This window comes from Pipistrellus kuhlii, unplaced genomic scaffold, assembly GCF_014108245.1.
Source record: "Pipistrellus kuhlii isolate mPipKuh1 unplaced genomic scaffold, mPipKuh1.p scaffold_m20_p_18, whole genome shotgun sequence".
NCBI lineage: Eukaryota > Metazoa > Chordata > Mammalia > Chiroptera > Vespertilionidae > Pipistrellus > Pipistrellus kuhlii.
The window spans coordinates 18547920-18571974 of record NW_023425493.1 but is presented as its reverse complement, the minus strand read 5'-3'; the positions used below and the strand labels follow the sequence as shown (position 1 = coordinate 18571974).

Below are 24055 nucleotides of genomic sequence, written 5' to 3'. Positions count from 1 at the left end.
TAAAAAAATTTTTTTTTTTTTAGAATCCACAGTTTAAAGTAGAATTCTTATTTGGGGATGTTGCTAAGATGAATTTTAAATTTCTATTTAATTTTAAAGTCAATGGATTTCTGAATAGTATATGGGACACCTGTAGCTAAAAGACCAAAGTTATTATGTAATTCAAGTTAAAAAAAAAACACATTTATTGATTTTTTTACAGAGAGAAAGAAAGAGGGAGAGAGAATTAGAAACTTCGATGAGAGAGAAATATCAATCAGCTGCCTCCTGCACACCCCCTACTGGGGATGTGCCTGCAACCAAGGTACATGCCCTTGACTGGAATTGAACCTGGGACCCTTGAGTCTGCAGGCCAACACTCTATCCATGGAACCAAACTGGCTAGGGCTAATTCAAGTTTTTTTTTTTAAAGACATGCTCTGCTAATTTTTTTTTTTACTACTTGCCATGTCCCGTATTACTAATAATATTATTTTTCTAATCAAAATCTCTTAATAAATAGCATCCTCTTGGGACTGGAATTAGGATTTGGGTGATTCATTTAAAAAAAAAATCTAATGTTTTAATTCTTGTCCTTCTTAAGCCAAAGAAACTAACAGATACTTTGATTCCTGAAGAATTTCACATTGTGTCAAATACAGGAGTTTCAGGTTTAGAGTGCTTCGATGAGTGAGTACTATGTTATATACTGATTACCTTCCTTTCCCTCTCCCTCTCCCACCCTCCCTTTCACTCTCCCTAAAAAATTTTAAATCAATGGAAAACATATCCTTGGGTGAGTATTAACTACAACAAACTAATTAGCATATTACACTTTTATTATTATAGATACCTAGAATGTCTCACTCTTTTTACCTTATCCAATACATATGTTATATGGCATTTCCTTGTGATGATGGATTTCAAGTAACTAAATAGAACTGTTTTTGGGGGTAACCATTAATTTTTATATAATTGAAATTATTAAAAAGTTACAAAAATAGAAGAAGGAATTCCCTATACCTTCTATCCTGACTCACCTAGTTCTTCATTTGCTTTACACACACACACACACACACACACACACACACACACCATTCAAGAGTAAGTTGGAGACATCATAACACTTTCCCAAAAATACTTATTTTATATTTCCTAGCAACCCACTAGTTATACATCTTTTGATGACTTCTATATTTATTAGTTCACATTTTATCCTGTAGACTCATGAATTTCTTTTTGTTTTCAATGAGTTATAATTCCTCACTGGGATATTTATTTCAATGTTCAAAACTTTTCAGATATGAAATAATATTTAGAAAGCAAGATCCGGGTGCTAGGTGTGCTCATTACCCCTGGGATATTTCCTCACACAATCATTTTTTTAACCTGAGTCTTTATATTTCCTGGAGATTTTTCACTGATCTAAATTCTAAAAATGGACCTTATTAACCAAATGTGCTCCAGTAGGGGTAAGAACCAAAGGAAATGCTTATTAACTAGGAGGAGGAAAAAAGATGTATAAATAATAATGAATTTAAAGGATTACCAGATCATCCTTCTCACGATACTCATTTAGCTCTAAACAAGCACTTCCAGAGGAAAGAGGGCTGGGAGTCAGGAAAACTGGGTTTTGTTTAGACACTTAACTTTGCTTACTTCAGTGTTCTTAGAAAATTCTTTCACCTTTGAAGAGGCTGTCTTTTATGTGTAACTCCAGTTTGTTCCTGGGAGCATGTCTGTGCAGCATCCACTTACTCTGACGCCATTTTTTTCCTTCCCTGATTCTTCAAAAAGGCTGTTTTTTAAATGAATATAGGAAAATTTCATAATGTGATATATTAAGGAATATGAATAAAGTCCTTTATTTAAAAAAGCTTCAAATATGATAAATATAAATGTCATTGCACCTGTATCTGTAGATGTCTGAAACTACTTAGGCTTGATGTTGTGTGCAAAATGGTGGACCTCTCTGATTACCGTCAGCTTCTCAGTTCCATGAGGTCTTAAGTTGATCATGTTGTGATATGTGATAAACAGGCCAGCTAATTTTCTTAGAGTAACATTTACCTGTCTTATTTATTGCAGCAAATATACGACTCTCCTCAAAGATAGTGAAAACAGGCTATTGCTCTTCCCATCTATGTAAGTACAATTTATTTAAAGTGTTTCTTAGAAAGAGTAACTGTGTATGTTATGTATAAAATATACAATTTTCTTGGTACTTTTAAAAAATATATATTTCATTGATTTTTTTAAAGAGAGGAAGAGAGAGGGATAGAGAGCTAGAAACATCAATGAGAGAGAATCATCGATCAGCTGCCTCTTGCACACACCCCCAACTGGGGATGTGCCTACAACCAAGGTACATGCCCTTGACCAGAATCGAACCTGGGACCCCTCAGTTCGCAGGCCGACACTCTATCCACTAAGCCAAACCGGTTTCAGCTCTTGGTACTTTATTACATAAAAATATTAAGATGACAGCAGAAACCCAAAATAATAATTGCCCACAATTCTGTTATCTAATCAGTGTTTTCATTTGTCCAATTGCATATTCAATTTTTGCATATTTATTATATTTAAGTACTATAAAATGCTTTTTAGCAGTTTTAAAATTGTTTTGATTTTAAATTTTATCTTATTGTGGTAAGAGCATAACGTGAGATCTACTCTCTTAACAAATGTTTGTGCAATACAGTGTTAACTCTATAAGTATAGTGTTATATAGAAAATCTGCAGAACTTATCTTTCATAACAGAAACTTCATGCCTAACAATTAGCAATTTTCTGTTTCCCTCTCCTACTTGCCCTTGGAAACCACAATTCCAGTCTATAGTTCTATGAGTTTGACTATTCTTTTTTATTTTATTTTATTTTATTTTAAATATATTTTATTGATTTTTTACAGAGAGGAAGAGAGTGGGATAGAGAGTTAGAAACATCGATGAGAAAGAATCATTGATCAGCTGCCTCTTGCACACCCCCTACTGGGGATGTGCCCGCAACCAATGTACATGCCCTTGATCAGAATTGAACTCGGGACCTTTCAGTCCGCAGGCTGACGCTCTATCCACTGACCTAAACTGGTTTCGGCGAGTTTGACTATTTTAGATGCTTCATGTGAGTGGAATCATGCAGTATTATCTTTCTGTAACTGGCTTATTTCACTTTGTGTCATATCCTCCAGAATGTCCTTCTTTTTAAAGGCTGAATCATATTTCACTGTCTGTATATACCACATTTTCTCATCCATTCATTCATTCATGGACATCTACGTTGCTTCTACATGTTGTGACTAGTGTTGCAGTGAATATGGAGGTGCTATTAATCTCTTTGAGATTCTGATTTCAATTCTTTTGGATGAATACTCAGAAATGGGATTGTAGGATCATATATAATAAAGTATATAAAATAACAGAATACTTTTGTGTGCTACATTTAACCATTAGTATTTCTTCATTTTACTAGTCTTTTTAAAAAATATATATTTTAGTATTTCTTCATTTTACTAGTCTTTTAAAAAAAAATATATATATATATTGATTTTAGAGAGGAAAGGAGAGGGAGAGATGGAAATATCAATGATGACAGAGAATCATTGATCAGCTACCTCCTATATGCTCCCTACTGGGGATTGAATCCACAACCCAGGCATGTGCCCCGATCCAGAATCATACTGTGACCTCTTGGTTTGTGGGTTGATGATTAATCACTGAGCCATGCTGGCTGGCCTAATACAGTCTGTTTCCCCCCCCGCCCCCCCTGCCTTCTTCTTCTTTGTCCTTTTCTTGTCGTTACTGATAGGCCCATTAGATCAGTACCTACAGGTCTAATGCTTTAAGATACCATTAATATTCCATAGTATATACATATTATATATTTTTTGTGATTTGAGGGTAACACTAATTATTGTAATACTAATTACTAAGTCTGCCACCTTAATCTTTTAGGAAACCCAATAAAAGAGTAGAAGTGGTCCAGCTGAATGATGTGATGGATACTATGCTAGAGAGAGCTGGTGTGGAGAGTAAGGAGCATACCGGTCCAACCCAGGTAATTGTAAAGGTCTATGTGACCTAGTTAGTGGTTACAAGCATACACTCCCAGATGGTAGAATGCCAGTATTGGATCTCGACTCTGCCATTTATTAGCTGGTGACTCTGGGCAAGTCATTTAATGTATTTGTGCCTTATTTTCCTCACCTGTAAATTAGAAATGATAATACTATTTATCTCATAAAGTTGTTGTGGAGATCAATGACATAATGAATGTAAAGGACTGAGAACAGTGCTTGGTATGTGGTAAACCTTGTATAATTAATTGTTAGTACAGTTGACCTTTAAGCAACAGGTGTTTGAACTATGCTGTCCATTTATATGTACATTTTTTCAGTAAATAAGGTAAACATATTTTATCTTCCTTATGATTTTCTTTCTTTTCTTTTTAAAAAAATATATTTTATTGATTTTTTACAGAGAGGAAGAGAGAGGGACAGAGAGTTAGAAACATCGATGAGAGAGAATCATCGATCAGCTGCCTCCTGCACACTCCCTACTGGGGATGTGCCCACAACCAAGGCACATGCCCCCGACCAGAATCGAACCTGGGACCTTTCAGTCCGCAGGCCTATGCTCTATCCACTGGGCCAAACTGGCCTCGGCTATGATTTTCTTAATAGCATTTTCTTTAGATTCATTTATTGTAAGAATATAGTATATAATACATATAACATACAAAATATGTGTTAATTGACTATTTATGTTATTGGCAAAGCTTCCGGTCAACAGTAGACTTGTAGTTATATTTTGGGGAGTTAAAAGTTGTGCATGGACTTTTCACTGCATGGAGGTTGATGCTCCTAACCCCTGCATTGTTCCAAGGTCAACTGTATTATTGTTACTGCATTTCATTGGATATTAAGCACTAACTATCCTAATAAAAGAGAAATATGCAAATTGAACATAACTCTGCTATGCAGATCAACCAATCAGGGGCAAGTATGCAAATTAACCCAACGAAGATGGTGGCTTAATTTGCATACATAGGCGTGGAGCGGCCAGGCAGGGCGTGACACCTATTGGGGAGGGTGGGGGAGGGGAGAGAGCTATAGGAGTGGAGCTCTAGCCCAGAGCAGAGACTTACAGGCTCTCGAGGAGGCTGCTGGGAGCCCTGCCTGGCCGCTGCTGGGAGCAAAGATTTGCAAAGGCTTCTGGACGGCCTGAAGCGAAGCCATGGGAAGGAAGGCCTATTCTTGCATGAATCTTCGAGCAACAGGCCTCTAGTAGATTATAAGACCTTTATTATTTTGCATACCAATAAAAAGCACTGCCAATTAAGTTGTGCTTTCTTACCATTTGTAATTTTTATTTTGTGCTTAATGGAAGGGCTCTTTCAATCTTACATAGATATAGAGATTTTATGAAGGCTATTTTTTGTTTTATAAATCTTTATTTTTATAGAATTGGAAACATAGTTCAAAATAAGACACTAACCTTTACCCAGATTCACCAATTGTTTACATTGTGCCTTATACACTTTATCATTATCTATCCTTCTCTGCGTATCTCTGTAATTATAGTTTTTCTGAACCATTTTAGAGTAAGCTGAAAACATGCCTTTTTATCACCTAACACATTTCAGGATATATTTCTTATGGATGAGGACATTATCTTACATATTCATAGTATTTTCAAAATCAGGGAATTTAACATTGATGTGATAATCCAAATTCAGATTTATCTATTGTCCCTCTAATGGCTTTCATCACTATTTTTCCTGCTCTTTCAGTGCTTTTTCTTGCCACTTTTCTTTAAAAAAGAAATTTTTTTTATTGTTTGCTGAGAGGAAGGAAGAGGGAGAGATAGAAAGAAACATCAGTGATGATAGAGAATCATTGATTGGCTGCCTCCTGCACCTTACCTACTGGGGATCAAGCCCACAACGTGGAAATGTGCCCTGACCAGGTATCTAATAGTGACTTCCTGGTTCATAGGTCAACACTCAACCACTGAACCACACCGGCCAGGCTGTCATTTTCCTTTAGATAACTGTAATCCAAAAGAGTTCTTTGTGTGTCTTGATCTTGATATTTAGGAGAGCACAGACCAGCTATTCTGTAGAATGTCCCTCAATTTTGGCTTGTCTAGTGTGTAGTCATAATTAGATTCAGGTTTTTGTATTTTGGCAGAAATAATATAAAAGTGATATTGTGACCTCAGTGCATCATATAAAGAGGTTCAATGATTAGACACAGATTTTAAAAAATAAGTTATAATTTCGTATATAAATATAACAGAAAATGTAAGTGAAATAAATTAATCAAGATGTTTCTAAAACTTAGTTCATATTCAGGGTGATTAAATCCTAAAACGTTTTTACTGGCAAGACCATAATAAATGCTAATTAACTTATCTTCTGCCAGATGCACAAACTGCTACATATATTGAAGAAGGAGCAGACCATTTACAATACAGTGTTTCATGAACTTATTCGACAAGTCACTGTGGACTGTGCAGATAGAGGAGAACTACTGTCCAAAATCAGGTGAGAGCTGTTATTGGAGGATTCCAGTTTCTATTCCAGAATGTAACAGAATTCTGTTTTTATCTCTGCATCTGAGAAAATCACAAAAGTACACTTCTCTGTCCTATTGGTAAGAAGGAGCCTAATTACATTTTTATTGTATTTTCTATAATAAAAATATAATAGTTGAGAACTTCCTTAAGATGATTGCTGTTGAGATGTGTGACATCATGTTCTTCTGTGATTAGGAGTGAAATACTATGAATATGTAAGATAATGTCCTCATCCATAAGAAATATATCCTGAAATGTGTTAGGTGATAAAAAGGCATGATGTTTTCAGCTTACTCTAAAATGGTTCAGAGTTTGTTTTTTTCCCCAGCTTTTGGAAAGTATCTGATACTTTCCAAAAGCTGGAAAAAAACAAACAAACTAAAAATCAGTAAAATTAAAACAATGGGTTCTGTAGTTTACTTGCTATAGAGTAGGGGTGTCGAACTCAATCAGAGAAGGGGCCAAAATCTAAAATCCAGCCTAAATCGCGGGCCGAATGGTTTACTGAACAGTCATAAACTGTCATTGTGATGGAAATGCAGCAGAGTGCAGTGATGACAGCGCGGTGCGGGCCACATTGCAAGGCCTGGCTGGACGGATTTGGCCCGCGGGCCTTGTGTTTGACACATGTGCTATAGAGTCATATCTGTTTCTCCTGAATGGGCATTAATAATATAAAATTGCCCTTTTTGTCCACTGTGATTTATGGAAGCTGACCTCCCCTGTCTGACAGTGCTGAGACACTAGGAGCAAGGCCATTAATAAGAGACGGTCAAGATTAGATACGAAGGGGCAAGTTGTTGGAACATCATCAAGAGCTGGAGGATGGCAAATTAGAATGAGGATAGGAACAACTGAAGTCTGAGGTGTCAGCCTAAGAACAAAGCCAGGAAGGATAGGTGAGGAATCCTGGCAAAGGAACTTCATGACCAACAGTGTATCCAAACCTTCCCCTTCTGATGAGTTGGAGTAAGCAGGAATCTTCTAGCTGACTTTAGGCATTAGCTTCCAGAGGCCAAAATAGGGTGGGGTTCTATCCCAGAAGTCTAAACAGAAAGAGACAGGCAGGCAAGCCAAAGCCCTTTAAAAAAAGTTGAGTCAGACACTGGGGAGGCAAAAATACTAACTCTAAAGTTCCAGAGATGGGATCAGAATAGGTCTTCAAAGCCAAGGATTTAGAATGGGGTAAAGTTGGAGTTAAGAATACAAAGTAGGTGAGAATAGGCAGTGAGGTCTCGGGGTGATTGCTGCAAACATTCATGATGTGTGGTGGAATGGTGAAACGTTCTGTAGGTCCAGAATAATCTAGTGGCCAGCATTTCGTTTTGGTAGGAGCTCTTTTGAAGGTCTAGGGGCAACCTTCAATTAGACAGTCTTTTGTTGTCCTGAGCCCAGTATTTTAGAGCAGCGGTCACCAACCTTTCGGACCTCATGGACTGCCGGTTGGCACCCACTGTCTTAGAGAGTTTTCCCTGCTTCACAAGTTTGTTGTAAGGATCCATTAGAAGTCCGCAGGAAATGGTAACACCATGCATGCCCTGGAAATCATGCTTGGCATCAGCCTCGAACCTCCTCTCTCTGTATGTTACTGTAGCTTTGTGTTCTGTCTCATTGAGCGCTATCTAGTCAGCTAGAGTGTGTGTCTGCTTTTCAGGAACCTGCCTCTGAGGCCTGTTGCTGCAGAAGGAGATTTCATATGAAATAGCATTTTATAATAACTGTTTTTCTTAATAATTTACATTTCTTTTTATAAGAAATTGTCCTATCTTTTCCCAAAGTGGTTGTACCATTGTATACTTCCACTGATAATGTAGGAGTGTTCTGGTTACTCCATATTTTTGCTCACATTTGGTTTTGCAAGTCTTTCTATTTTTAACAATTCTGGTGGGTGTCTATGTTATTATGGTTTTAGTTTGCATTTCCCTGCCAACTGATTATGTTGAGCACTTATTCATGAGCTTATTGAGGATGTGTTCTTTTTGTGAAATGTTTAAAATTTTGGGATCTCAGGGTTAGGATAAATACTTCAGTCACTTTTAATATAAACAAAGACTGCTCAGTTAATGGTATTTGTAATTTATTATCTGTAATCATTTTCAAATATTTTGTTTAGTTTTATTCAGAAACAAAAGAAACAACTTTGTATTTAAGGTTTTTGGTGTTTGTTTGTTTGTTTTCATCTTTACACGAGGATATTTTTTTCATTGATTCTTAAAAATATATATTTTATTGATTTTTTACAGAGAGGAAGGGAGAGGGATAGATAGCTAGAAATATCGATGAGAGAGAATCATCGACCAGCTGCCTCCTGCACACCCCCTACCAGGGATGTGCCCACAACCAATGTACATGCCCTTGACCAGAATCGAACCCGGGACCTTCCAGCCCACAGGCCGATGCTCTATCCATTGAGCCAAACCGGTTTCGGCTCCATTGATTTTTTTTTTAGAGAGAGTGAGAGGGAGGAAGTGGGGGGAAGAGAGAGAAAGAGAAAAATCAAGGTGAGAAAAACACTTTGGTTGTCTCCCACATGTGTCCCAATCAGGGGCTGGGATTTGAACCTATTAACAAGGTTACCTGCCGTTGGTACATGCCCTTGACCAGGAATCAAACCAGAGACCCTTCCGTCTATGGGTTGACACTCTAACCACTGAGCAAACTGGCAAGGGCAGGTCTTTTTTTTTTTCTTTTTAAATAGTGGTTTTTAATTTTGGTCAGTTTGAGGAAAGTGGTTTTATTCACGAATTTCCTACTTATTAAAATCACACTATATTCAAGGCACTCTGTTAGATGTTATAAATATGTAGGACATGGTTCTCATTCTGATAGAGTTTATACTTTAAAACAAGGGAAAGAAAGATGTTCCATTTTGTTTGCATTTCTGATGTTTCAATTATGACTGGTTAAAATTATTCAAAGTTCATTCATGTGTATGAGTATAGTAGGAATACACAGCCTAAATCTCTTTCTTTTTCTGTATTTGTGTCTGTTCAGTGTTTCTCTAACACTATTTTCTCATTCTGAGTCTCATTCATAATGGTTTATTTATATAAGTATTTTCTCTCCTTTTTCCTTTTCTGCATGATGTCTTGGTTTCCTTCTTTATCATGCAGAGAACGGTATGTACAAATGCTTGACCAAATTGCCCGGCAGATGATTGACTTCTATAAGGACTTGGTAACTCAGCGACTGATGGATCAGCGCATTTTGCAAGAATTGTACAATTTTAAGAATGTTATTGAGGAACTGACCAGGTAAAAACTGATTATCTTAAACACAAAAGTCAAAGCCATGTCTCTATAGTGAGTCAAGAATACTCAGGGAAAGTAGAATGGTTAAAGGTGAGGACTCTTGTTTTCTTTTCATGTTTAGCAAGAGAACAGAAAGGACTGGATATAGATGTAGATTTAGATATAGATATATAGGCATGGGTTACACAGGTTAACACAAAACTAGGGCTCTGTGTATATTCAGTAGGGAAAAGATCTGGTTCTTCCATCTAAGATAGAGATTTTTTTAAATCAGGTTTACAGAGCAGTGCCTTGATTATGGATGTTAAGGTTCAAATGCCAAAGAGAATAAGCATTATATAGCAATCAAGGTCAGTGATCACCTAAACTCATAGCAAGGTAATTAGTGGCAAGAATGAAGAGGGTAGGATAGGCAGGTCAGAGGGTAGGATAGAGCAGCCTGGAGGCCTTGCCTGTCAGCACCTACCTTCACTCCATTCTAGAGGATACCCCCACATTTTATTTCGGCCTTTTCTAACCAGCCTGAGTCCACTGACAAATCTGGCAAGATTCCATCCAGATGTACACTAGGTTTATTGATTTGGTTTGTAAAGTAAAAAAAGCTAGGAAGAGATGTACAGTGATAACTGCGAAGATTCTTGAGTATAAACCTGATTTTCCTGGGTAGAAAGTTTTGGAAATCTTTAACTATGATTGTAAAAGTTCTTTGCTTTATTTTAAGGGAGCTGTGTTTGGTTCGGGCACATGATATGAAGTTAACAAAGGATGCAGAGAAGACCCACCAGGATTTGGCACAAGCTCTATTAGATGCTGAAAAGAATGCCAAGTGAGTTACCAAATGTTTGTCATTATGTCATACTTGTTTCACAATTTATTTCAAAATTTTATAGAAACATTTGAAAGTTTTTTAAAATTACAACAGTGTAAAGTTCATTGCATATACTAACTCCTCCGGGCACCGTTGCAATGCACATCTTGTAGATGTCTAATGTCTTCTTGAGTGATAGTCTAGGGATGTATACCTAGAAGTGGAGTTACTACATCACATAATATGCATAGCCTTCCTTCTCTTGCTAGATGTTGCCAAATATTCCACAAAGTAGTTGCACCCGTATATATCCACTCATCAGTACAGGAGAGTTACCTTTTGCCCATATCTTATTACTAATTGGATAGGTATGAAAAGATACTTGGTTTTTGTTTGCATTTTTGTAATGAATAGTGAGTCTAGTTTTTGGGGGGAGGATTTTAGTGATTCTACTATAGTCTTTTAAAAAAATTATTATTAATATATTTTTATTTTTATTTTTATTTTTTATGGAGAGGAAGGGAGAGAGTTAGAGAGTTAGAAACATCGATGAGAGAGAAACATTGATCAGCTGCCTCCTGCACACCTCCCACTGGGAATGTGCCCACAATCAAGGTACATGCTATTGACCGAAATCGAACCTGAGACCTTTCAGACCACAGACTTTCTCTCCACTGAGCCAAACTGGTTAGGGCTCTACTATGGTCTTAATGTTTTATTCTCTATTTGTGGTGAGCATTTTTTTTTTTTTTTCTGTAAAGGGTCAAATGGTGAGATATGGTTTCTGATGCAATTAATCAATTTTGAAAGCAGCCAGGGTTCAAAGCTTTGCTGGCTTTTAACTCATGTAGCAAAGTTGATATTTCTTAGAAGGATGTGTTTTAAAAGGTTTATCAAATGCTTCTATTCATTTTACTACTTCTGTGTTTGTATTTAATCTCAGAAGGGCTTTTAATTCTAAGAGAAGTCCAGTGTAGGTTAGAAGGAAAAGGTATGTTCTGGTAAACATGAAGGAAACATATTTAAGAAAAGGGTACTTAATTATACTTAGCTTGTGGTTGGTTGGTGGAGAATTTCTTTTCATGGCAAGTGAATTTGTTTAACTCTTATACTAATTACATGTAATTTTAAAATGTAATGTCTCACAACGGTTGGGCTTAATGCGTTTAGTAAAGAATCCTAAGTCTGTGAGAAATACAAACTTAACAGTAAAATTACTGTATTATTGCTACTTGTTTTCTAAAATTTTTATTAGATATAGTGTTACGTTCTTGGAATACCGTGTTGTGAAAATTCTACTGGAAGAATATATTGAAAAATATTTAGAGCAGATAACAGTATATTGAACTTTTTACTTTAACTTTCTTTTTCTTTTTAAAAAAAAATATATTTTATTGACTTTTTACATAGACGAAGGGTATGATAGCTGATGGATGTTTCTCTCATTGAAGTTTCTAACTCTCTAATAGAGAAACATCCATCAGCTGCCACTTGCACTATCACTACTGGGGATGTGCCCACAACCAAGGTACATGCCTTTGACCGAAATTGAATCTGGGACCCTTCAGTCTGCAGGCCAATGCTCTGTCCACTGAGACAAACCAGATAGAGCTTTACTTTAACTTTTGTGAGATTTTTAAACAAACTATGAATATTTTTCTTATATTTCTATTATCAAAATATCCAGCAATTATACTATAATTACCTTATGATCAGTTTTAAAGGGACAACTTGCTTTAAAAAAAAAAAGTTCTTCTTTTTAAAAATGTCCTTTATAGCTGTTTCTTAATTTTTCTTTTAGAATTGTGGAAGATTACCATGACTTATATATGTTACAAAGAGGAAGGATGGAGAATGATATTAAACAATTAATGACAGAAAGAGATATCTGGAGCACAGCCACATATAAATTGGCCCTAAAGGTTGGTTCATCAGGAATCATAACTTGAACTTCTTTTTTTGTTTGAATAAAATTTCATTTTACAAATTTTAATTGTACCAAAAATTAAAAAATGATGGGGTGGGAGACAAGAGGAGCAGGGCAAAGGGATAAAAATGGGGAACATTTATAATACTCTCAACAATAAAAATACTTTAAAAAAAAGTAGAGTCAAATGAAAACATGAAGATGCATATTTAATTGATGAGTATGGTAGATATAATGAATCTTGGAAAGGGTAAGTTATATTTTTTTGTTTGTTTCCTTACTATTAGGTGTGTGGTTATTGCTCACTTAAAGGGTTCTTTTTTTCTTTTTTCTTTTTTCTTACCAGAATCTTTGAAGTATGAGCAAGAATCTTCTATTTTTCTAAAGTGTTAAGTGTGTGCTGTGATGTTGCTTATTATCACATATGGGACTTAGAAAATTAATAGCAAATTATGACCTGGAACAGTTTCAGATTTTTGTCCCATGAGTCAGAACTCATCCAGGACACAATGTTCTATCCTGATACAGAATTTAAAAGGGACATTGTCATGCCCAGAGGAAATAGTCATGACAGTAAATATATAAGAAACAAATCCGGGAGCTAGACATATTCATTAGGAAAAATAAAGAAGACAAGTGAGTTCCCTCACTCTAGGAGTATTTAATCAGTTGAGAATTGACTGCTGGCAGAGGGTTCTCTAAAAGAATGCCTCGAATTGATGAGGCTTTGTGTTAGATCACCCCTAAAGTTCCAACAGGACATGACAGCTAGCATGTCAACTCCCTGAAAATAAGGACTTTATTTCTTTTGTTTACAGCTATATGCACAGTGTCTAGAACAGTCATTCATTGAATGACTATATACTGGTAATTGATTCAGTATATCAGTGGTTCTCAAAGTATGACCCCTTGGGGGTCTGTGAGATCTTTTCATGAAGTCAAATTATTTTCTTTTCATCTTTTTTTCTTTCTTTTTTTTTCTTTCTTTCTTTATTTTAAAACTACTTTCATCTTAATGCTAGAATGTTATTTACCTCACTGTCATTCTCACATGAGTATAGTGGATTTTTTTGAAGTTACACGATATGAAATATTGCAACAGATTGAATGCAGAAGCAAATTATGAAATTCAGCTCTATTTTATTAAAGAGATTTTTTTAAATGTGAAAGTGGTGATCTTTTCTTTATTTTTTTTTTTTGTTTTGGAAAATAAAAATTTTTTCATAAAAATGTTATTTTTGTTAATGTATGTTAATTTATTAATGTTATATTTAAGTAAATTAACAAGTGGATTTTAAATATTTTCAGTTTTAACTAACAATATAATAAATATCAATAGATAAAATCACATATAGAAAAGCTCTTTGAAGATCTCAATAATTATTAAGAGTATGACTTTGTGTGTGTGTGTGTTTTAATATGTTTTTTATTGATTTCAAAGAGGAAGAGAGAGGGAGAAATAGAAACATGATGATAAGAGAAAAATCACTGATTGGCTGCCTCCTACACACCCCATACTGGGGATGGAGCCCACAACCTGGGCATGTGCCCTTGACCGGAATCAAATCCAGTACCCTGCACTCTGCAGGCCAACACTCTATCCACTGGGCCAAACCAGCTAGGGCTGTAACAGGTATTTGGTATCAAATTGTGTGAGAACTTCTGCTACATACCATATTCCAATTTGGCTCTAGTTTAGTAGTTTTAGAAAATATAAATTTGTGATTCAAACTAGTTCATGATTTATATAAGTCATAGTGATTGAGTTCATAGTTCAGTGTAAAATTGGTTTGAGTTTAATAAATTAAAGTGATTTGTTAATGATTTGGGATCTTAATTTCAGTTCTTTTTTAATATAGGTAATTCAAAGAAATAGAGTCATATCAGCTAAAAACCTTTACCTCAATGAAAAAGCCTGGAATAAATATGCTAAGCATTTCATTATCATGATGTCAACGAAGGTAAACTTCAGTTCATGTAACTTATGGAAAAAGAGACTCCAACTATTGAGAGTTGAGACTATAAGCGGCTTTTGCTAAATTTATAGGTTAAATTTTAAATATAGTTTTACATTTGTGCTTTATTGTGGCAAGATGAAAAACAAAAGGAAAGGTGAATAAAGGTCTTCTAATCAAAGCAAGTTAAGCAGTTTATCTAAGTTAATAACACTGTAAATGTTACTTATAGTTACTCTATTTATTAGTTAAACTAAAAAAGTTGTAATGAGCTGTGTTTATTAAAATAGTTGTATTATCGATGCATTCTTTGCAATTTAATGGGGAAATTCAGTGAGCACACTAGGTTACAAAGGAGGAAAGTTGTTTCTAGAGTCAAACTATTTACCCTAGTCATTTCATTTAATTCTTTTGACAATCTATACTAATAAAAGGGTAATATACTGATTAGACTGGATAGACTGGATGTCTTCCAGATGTCCTTCTGGACAAAGCTGCAACAGCTGTGAGGGCTGAGGAGGGCCAGTAATGGTAGCAGCAGCAGAGTGATGGGGTGGCGCCTTCCCCTACTTGACCGGGTCACCTCCTGCCGAGGGAGGCCAGACTGTGGTTTAGGCACGGGGAGCCGGCCTAAGCCATCAGTAGGACATCCTCTGAGAGGGGGCAGGCTGGGCTGAGGGATGTCCCCCCCCCACCCCCTGCAGCAGTGCACGAAGTTTCGCCATCTGTGCTCCCCTGCCAGCTAAGGGTCAACATCTTTATTTAGGCCGATTATAATGGATAAGAAAATTAATCTCAGATACATTAAATAACAATCCCCCAGGTTCCACAGCCAGTTAAATGTCTCAGATTCACATTTCGTTCTGTTTGGCTTTGAATTTCTGTTCTTTCCAGTGCACTACTACACTACCTTCCATGAAAGTTTCATGGGAAAATTGGGCTCTTGTTGCAAAGGAAAAAACATTTGCCTCTAATACTTGTTCCACATAAAATCTACCACTGAAGGGACTGTATAGTAGTGTCACTGATGATATTTTGAAGGAGGAATACCTTTTTAATTTTGAAATCCATTTTCTATGGATGTCTCTGGTATTATAATATTGATAATGGCTTGGTGTATGCTAATAACTTTGTTATATTAATAAATGAAAAAGTGGTTTGATTCCATGCATTTTATCTAGGACACTTCGGATCTTGCATTGTTGCAGAAGTTGACACAGAAATGGAAAAACGCAGTGAATAAATTTAAACAGGAAGTGGAAGAAAACGAAGAATCTACAAGGCAGGAATTTCTCGTGATTAACAAAGGCCTTATCAAATGGCAAAAGTTCTTCAAAACTAATAAGTGAGTCTCCAAGAATCTTGTGTTTCTGATTATACTGTGTCATGTCTGATAACTCAGTTCAATTCTTCCTCTCACTCTTTTCTCTCTTTTACCTTGTAATTACTCTACCATTGATTTTGGTAATGTACCAGCAATCCTTATGAAGACACAGTTCTGGAAGTTTGAATGGTCTAATGCAGTGGTCGGCAAACTGCGGCTCGCGAGCCACATGCGGCTCTTTGGCCTCTTGAGTGTGGCTCTTCCACAAATACCACATGCAGGCACATATGTACAGTGCAATTGAAACTTTGTGGCCCATGCGCAGAAGTCGGTTTTCGGCTCTCAAAAAAAATTTCAATCATTGTATTGTTGATATTTGGCTCTGTTAACTAATGAGTTTGCCTACTACTTGTCTAATGGTTTCAAGTGCTAATCATCTTGGTAGTCCATCCTGATCCCTCTGTCCATCTGCTGCTACTTCTGTTTCAAGTCCAACTCTTTCTTTTCTCTCCTCTTTACTATTGGCAAACTTGGATACTATCTAGATTAGGGGTGTCGAACTCAATCAGAGAAGGGGCCAAAATCTAAAATCCAGCCTAAATCGCGGGCCGAATGGTTTACTGAACAGTCATAAACTGTCATTGTGATGGAAACGCAGCGGAGTGCAGTGATGACAGCAGCGGTGCGGGCCACATTGCAAGGCCTGGCGGGACGGATTTGGCCAGCGGGCCTTGTGTTTGACACATGTGATCTAGATCTATTTGCAAATTCTTTAGCATAGCACAAAGCAGGTGCAGAGAAATGGAATCCATGGGTGGCAGTTCTAAGGAAATTGATTTTGATTGGCTCTTATCTATACTAATAAACATGCAAATTAACCATCACTCCACTATGCCAAGCCACACCCACCAGCCAATCAGGAGCAAGTATGCAAATTAACCCAACCAAGATGGCAGCCGGCCACAGAGCTGGAGCAAGGAGGAGGCTTGGGTTGCCTCAGCAATGGAGGAAGCCAAGCTTTTTCCCTGCCTTGGCCAGCCCTAGCCTCCACTCAAGGTTACAAAGTTTCAATTATAGAAGATAAATAAATTCTAGATACTTGCTTCTAGCGGGTCCTGGCCTCCGCTCAAGGAGGTGTTAAAAAAAGAAAAAAAAGGATGGGCTGGTACCTTGTGTCGCCAGGAGGTGATCAGGCCAGGATGGGATAGCAGGGGCCATTGATAGTAAGCAGACCAGCAGGGGGACCAGTTAGGGTGAGCAGGTCGTCAGTGGGGGTCAGTTATAGATGATCAGGACAGCAGGGGAGGGGGGTAGTTTGGAGAGAGCAGGCCAGCAGGGGGACAGTTGGGGATGAGAGGCCAGTAGGGGGGGCAGTTGGGGGTGATCAGGCTAGCGGGGGGCATTTGGGAGTGAGCAGGCCAGCAGAGAGAGTGGTTAGTGACAATCAGGCAGGTAGGCAGGCAGGTGAGCAGCTGAAGCCAGCAGTCCCCGATTGTGAAAGGGATGTCTGACTGCCCGTTTAGGTCCAATCCCTGTAAACCAACAGTAGGACATCCTTTGACAGGTCCCAGATTGGAGAGGGTGCAGGCTGGGCTAAGGAACACCCCCCCCCCCTGCACAAAATTTGTGCACCAGGCCTCTAGTATTATATAACAATTAGAAAAATCTGATAGTGGAAGAGGCTGTCTATCAAGTAGTTAAGTCTAGGCTGGAATCTATACTTTGAATGTAGGTTAGAGTCCACACCTTTAAGTATCATTTGCATTTCAAATTGAGAATGGTGGTTTCAGTTTTTTCATATCCTCTGTTAGTAGATTTGGAAGTTCTGGAAGTTGAAGCTGGTATATATCCAGGCTAAGGCAAGTTGCTGCTGCCATTCCCATTTGTTGACTCTTAGCTGGGAGGAGAACACAGATGGCAGTGGTTCTCTTCTCCCTTTCTCTCATTTAACTTCTTTATTGACAGCTTTCTTCCCTTGAGACTTTAGGCAGGGGTCCTCAAACTTTTTAAAGTGGGGGCCAGATCACAGTCCCTCAGAGAGCTGGAGGGCCGGACTATATGAATTACTAATTCCTACTGTAATACCTCGGCTGTGCTCAATGCCCAAAAAACCTGGCGGGCCGGATCAGACTCCTCTGCGGGCCGCATGTGGCCCGCGGGCCGTAGTTTGAAGATGCCTGCATATGACAGGAAACTTTCCTACCAGAAGTTGGGGCACCTAACCTTAATTATTCATTAGGCTTCCTTTCTAATTACATGTTGTTTTGACAGCTGTGTCCAACAGGAATTATTCTTATGGTGATCTAATTTTGAATACAGAAGGGAGGGGGAGAGACAGAAACATCAATATAAGAGAGACACATCGATTGGTTGCCTCCTGCATGCCCCCCAACCAGGGCCAGGAATTGAGATGCAATCTAGGTATGTGTCCTTGATCAGAATCAAACCTGAGACCCTTCAATCCACAGGAAGCTCTATCCATTGAGCCAAATCAGCTAGGGCAAAATGATTTATTTATTTATTTATTTATTTATTTTATTTTATTTATTTATTTTTTTAAATACTACTAGTATTTTTTTAATACTACTATGGCCTCTGACCCTGTTACTTGGTTATTCAGGCCTGAGTAGAATCTGAATTTATGTACTTATTTGAAAATTTAAAGATGAATGCCTATGGAAGGGAGGCTGAACATGGAAGGCATGCTTGAAAATCATTAAGGAGAAGCCATAATATTGTCATATGGTGTATGGATTCATGATTTTCTTTCTTTATACCATGTTCTGAGACCTGCTCTTTTTCTTTTTCCTTCTTTCAGACCACAAGACAGTTTATTCCTTGGTAAAGAAAATGTATTTGTATCAATTCTTGCAGACGTAAAAAACTGGCTAAAGGTAAGACTTGCCACTCCTCACCTCCAACTGAGTCATATCTCAATCTTTAAAATGCCATACTAGAGACACTTCTAATCCTCATAGCCAATTGGCTTGGAGATCAACTCTTCCCAGTGATACCAACAACAAGCAAGGCTTAACAAGTAGACTGCACACACAGCCCACAAAGAGCTACACCAAGACTGTCCACCTCAGGTAACTGTGAGGCTGACCCACTGAACCATATAGGACACCTTAGCACACAAAGCCATCCTACCAACTCAGGGAAGCTGTGAAAATGCCGAGACAAGGAAACAGATCACAAACAAAAGAAATGGAGGACAAGAAGCAATTGGATATAGAGTTCAAAACCATGCTTATAAGGTTTTTCAAGAATCTCCTAGAAAAGGCAGATAAAATAAATAAGACCTATAAAAATATGAAAAGGGATCAACTAGAAATAATAAAGGATCAATTAGAAATGAATACATTCTCTGAAATAAAAAATATTATACAGAGTCCTAAAAACAGAATGGAAGATTGCAAGAATCAAGTCAGAGATTTGGAACAAAAGAGCCAGAGGACACTCCTCCACAGAAGCAAGAAGACAAGAGAATCCAGAAAGTTGAAGATAGTGTAAGAAACCTCTGGGACAACTTCAAAAGAACCAACATCAGAATTATGGGTGTCCCAGAAGAAGAGAGAGAGCAAAATACCGAAAGAATACTGGAAGAAATAGTGACAGAAAACTTCCCCCACCTGGGGAAAGAAATAGATTTACAAGTCCAGGAAGTGCACAGAACCCCAAACAAAAGGAATCCAAAGAGGACCACACCAAGACACATCATAATTAAAATTCCAAGAGCAAAAGACAAAGAGAGACTATTAAAAGCAGCAAGAGCAAAGCAGGTAGTTACCTATAAAGGAGCACCCATACGATTGTCAGCTGATTTCTCAACAGAAACCATGCAGGCCAGACGGGAATGGCAAGAAATATTCAAGGTGATGAATATCAAGAACCTACAGCCAAAAATACTCTACCCAGCAAAGCTATCACTCAGAATGGAAGGCCAGATAAAGACCTTCACAAATAAAAAAAACAGCTAAAGGAGTTTGTCATCACCAAACCAGAATTATATGAATTGCTGAAAGGGGTTCTTTAGGAAGAGGAAGAATATATAGATAAAAATTATGATCAACAAATATATAACTATCAACAAGTGAAACTAAAAGCCAAGGAAATTTAAAAAAAAAAACGATGAACAATATTAACTGGTAAATATAATAGAATCAGAGGTATGGAAGGGGAGTGGACTGACGATTCTCGGGGAAAAGGGGAGTGGGGGGTGTGGGAAGAGCCTGAACAAAAACTGTGCACCTATGGATAAGGACAATGTGGGGTGGGGAAAGGGCAGAGGGTGGGGTGGGAACCTGGTGGAGGGGAGCAATGGAGGGGGGGGGGAAATGAGGAACATTTGTAATAATATGAACAATATTTATTAAAAAATAAAATAAAATAAAATGCCATACTAAGTTTTGGGTAAGTCAAGGAAAACAGCAAGACTACCAGGGCTTTTAAAAATATGTTTAACTATTTTATTTTCAGTTATATTTTAGATTTTTGGGTCAAATAAGTTAAGCTTCCAGAAAAAAAGGCAGGGAGGAGATATCTGATTCTCCTATAGGTTTTTTTCTTTTTTTAAATTACAGTTCTGTAACTGTAAGATGTAACATTTGTGTCTCTCCTATACCTGGCTTTTGTCTTAAGGACAAATTGGACTTTTAAAATTAATAACACTATTTTAAAAATGTGGTAAAATATACATAAACATAAAATTTACCAATTTAAGTGTACAGTTCAATGACATTAAGTACATTTACATTGTTGTGCAAACATCACCACCATCCATCTCTAAAACTTTTTTCATCTTCCCAAATTGAAACTTTACCTACCCATTAAACATTAACTGCCCATTTCTTCCTGCCCTAGTCCCTGGTAACCACCATTCTACTTTCTGTCTCTCTAAATTTGAGTACTCTGGGCGCCTCATATAAGTGGAATTATTTAGATTTGGACTTTGTGACTTTCATCCTTCCTTCAGCATAATGTTCTTAATTTTATGCATGTCGTAGCATGTGTCAAATTTCCTTTCTATCCATGCTTAGCTCTTTGGTACTTAATTGCCTATCACCAAATTTTTACCCATATAGATTTAATATAATTATTTTCATCCTGGTAAACGATGGATAATCTTATAAGATAGTAAATAAATTTAAATTTACTTTAATTTTGAAAATAAAATGTATGTCAGATGAAGAAATGGTATGAACAAACAATAATAGGATATTTAACTCCAAAATAATTGGAATAAAGATCTGATTTGACTTTGGTGAAATCATTAGTGGGTAATGTGCTAATTTTATTACCTCCCTTTCACTCCCTAGACACTGAATGACAATAAAGAGAAGTTTACTGGGAGTTCTCTAGTGTCAAAACTTGATTCTCTCAAGATTATCAAATATTTACAGGGAAACTGGACAGATATTGGATTTGGGATGTTTCATCGCCATAGAAGTATGGAGGGGGCAATGCCACCAGAGTTCCAATTTATGGAGGAAATTATAAAAAACACAGACAAACTCTACAAAGAATTTAAATTAAGAATAACTGGGGATAATGGTAAGAAAAAAAACAATGATAATTAGATAATTAACATAAAAGGAGTTTAATAACGATTATTTTCAATAAAATTAATAGTTAAAATAAAGATAGTACTTGAATAGTTTTAGAAATAAAGCAAAATAAACCCTTGAGCATCACTTTGTTGAGATGTCATTCTTATACAATACAGTTTACCTGTTTAAAGTGTGCAGTTAGATTATTTTTAGTGTATTCACAGACGTGTGCAACCATCACTATAGTCAGTTTTAGATAATTGGATGATATATAATTCTCCTGTAGGTCTTTTTTTTTTCTTCATTTTTTAAATTAAAGTTGACATGATATTATTTTAGTTTCAGGTATACTAAGTATGTTTTTAATTTTAAATTTTATTTTTCCCCATCACCATTTATTAATATCCCCCCTATACCCTCTTCCATCTATACCTCCCCCCACCCCACCCCACAGTCACACACTGTTTTCTGTGCCCATGGTGTTCCCTTTCTCTCTCTCTCTCTCTCTCTCTCTTTCTCTCTCTCTCTCTCTCTCTTTCCTTTTTTGCTTAGGTCTTTTTTATTGTTTGCAATATGTCTTGGTTTTGAGTCTATTCTTTTCATATTCCTGGTTATTTCTGATTGATGTTAGACGTCATGTATGATAAATTCTAGAAATAATTAAGATGGGATGATGCTATATTTCAAAAGAATGGTTTTAGTTTTTATTCTGGCAGGTTATTTAGGATAGGAGTAGGTCATTTTAATCCAAAAAGGGACTGAACTGAGATGAAGTGTTGCTCCAGGCTTTGCAAGAACCGGTCTATTCTATTCCACCCTTCCTTCTAAGATGTAGCCGTTCAGGGATGCAGGGGTCCCAAGTGAAAGCCTGGTGCATTTACCAGGGCCTCTACTCCTTAGCAGATTTTGAACTTCAATTTTATTTCCCCAGTGGGATGACCTAATATCCCAGTTTTCCTTCAGACATATTGAAAATTCGCCCTCCAAAACCCATGAGAGACATTAAAAATCCATCAAAACACTTTTAATCCCTATGTTATCATATGTTACCTAAGAATCAATCCTTCTCTGGAAAGTGTTCCAGGCAATTCTGATGCATTAACTACCACTGTTGTTCAATATCAAACTACTCTAGGTAGGGAGACACAATCTTTATGATCTGTTACAGCAGTAATATACCCTGTTTCCCCGAAAATAAGACAGTGTCTTATATTAATTTTTGCTCCCAAAGATGCGCTAGGTCTTATTTTCAGGGGATGTCTTATTTTTCCATGAAGAAGAATACAGTACACATTTATTGTTAAATGAAAATAAAGGAAATTTATTACCTGTATACGGTACGGTAGTACGGTAGTTGTCAACACAAACCAGACAAACTGTGAATCCTACAGTATCAAGAATTTACTCATTTATTGAATGATAATCATGTCATCATCTTCTGGAACATCATCATAACAATCCAATTCCTGAATTTCCTGGTGAATTTTTTGTGACTCCATTTCTTTCAGAATCAGTGGACCAAATCTCTCATGTTTAGCAATAATATTCTGAGACAGAGCCTGGGGGGGGGGGGGCTTATTTTTGTGGGGGGAATGCCTTATATTTCACTCAGAAGGAAACCTGTAAGTAGGTCTTATTTTCGGAGGATGTCTTATTTTCGGGGAAACACAGTAAATGGTTTACGATAATGAAAGTCAAAATGAAGAGTGATAATGAAATTAACAGATCTCTTTGAATACTCCTAAGCGGTCAAAGTTTACTGATGGAGGCATTGAAAATACTTTATAAGTTGCCATCAAATAGTCTATCAGTCAGAAAAGCACTAATTATCCAATATTTATTTACTAAAGATTTATCTAAGAACTGCTCTTAATAAGATTTTTTCTAAGCAAGCTATAGGATAATAAAAAGGTGAAAAAAGATATGCCTCTGCCCATTAGTATTTTATAATTTACTAAGGGCCCAGTGCACGAATTCATGCACATAGAAAGGAACTGTGGGCCGTGAGGCTGCAGTGGGCACAGAATGGATCTTGGTTCATCCTCCGTGCCCCTGCCCAGCCCCTCCTGCTGCAGCCCCCGATCCCATGCCAGCAGCCCCACTCCTGCTGCTCTCACATGCTGATGGTGCTGGACACACTAATACTCTCTGACAGCACCAGCAGTGGGTGCGATCAGCAGCTGCTGCCCCAATTGCCCCTCAGGAGCAGGGGGAGGTGGAGAAGCCCTCAGGGGCAATTGGGCTGGCAGCCGCTGCTCATACCTGCTATTGGTGCTAGGCACTGACAGAGGGTATGAGCAGCGGCTCTTGTACTGACTGTGGGTGCAAGTGAGGTTGGTGCTGGCAGCAGGTGTGAGTGCCCGGCAGGACCACGGCACAAGGGAGCAAAGAATTTTCAGTAACCACCAGAGGCTTGTTTGGTGCTTCTGCTCACCTGCTCCACTATCCTGCCTCAGCCAGTGCCCACCATATTCTGTACACGCCCCCGGGTGGTCAGTGCACTTCATATCAAACAATTGTTCAGTTGTTTCGCTTGTTCTGCCATTCAGTCTATTTGCACACTCGCCTTTTGTTATATAAGGCTATTGAAATAGTAAACTTAGCCCTAGATGGTTTGGCTCAGTAGCTAGAGAAGGGGTGTCGAACTCAATCAGAGAAGGGGCCAAAATCTAAAATCCAGCCTA

The 24055-nt window shown here is 37.4% G+C and overlaps 1 protein-coding gene across 1 annotated transcript in view; it reads left to right on the top strand.

The window, feature by feature from the left end:
- The window catches only part of AXDND1 (axonemal dynein light chain domain containing 1), a 52520-nt gene that overhangs the window by 8122 nt on the left and 20343 nt on the right, over nucleotides 1–24055 (top strand). The window contains exons 5-15 of the mRNA XM_045583417.1: nucleotides 584–669; nucleotides 2068–2124; nucleotides 3933–4035; nucleotides 6404–6525; nucleotides 9671–9811; nucleotides 10530–10634; nucleotides 12418–12538; nucleotides 14403–14504; nucleotides 15680–15839; nucleotides 18646–18716; nucleotides 21141–21375. Of these exons, the coding sequence (XP_045439373.1) occupies nucleotides 584–669; nucleotides 2068–2124; nucleotides 3933–4035; nucleotides 6404–6525; nucleotides 9671–9811; nucleotides 10530–10634; nucleotides 12418–12538; nucleotides 14403–14504; nucleotides 15680–15839; nucleotides 18646–18716; nucleotides 21141–21375 (1303 nt within the window). The remainder of the gene's footprint in view (nucleotides 1–583; nucleotides 670–2067; nucleotides 2125–3932; nucleotides 4036–6403; nucleotides 6526–9670; nucleotides 9812–10529; nucleotides 10635–12417; nucleotides 12539–14402; nucleotides 14505–15679; nucleotides 15840–18645; nucleotides 18717–21140; nucleotides 21376–24055) is intronic.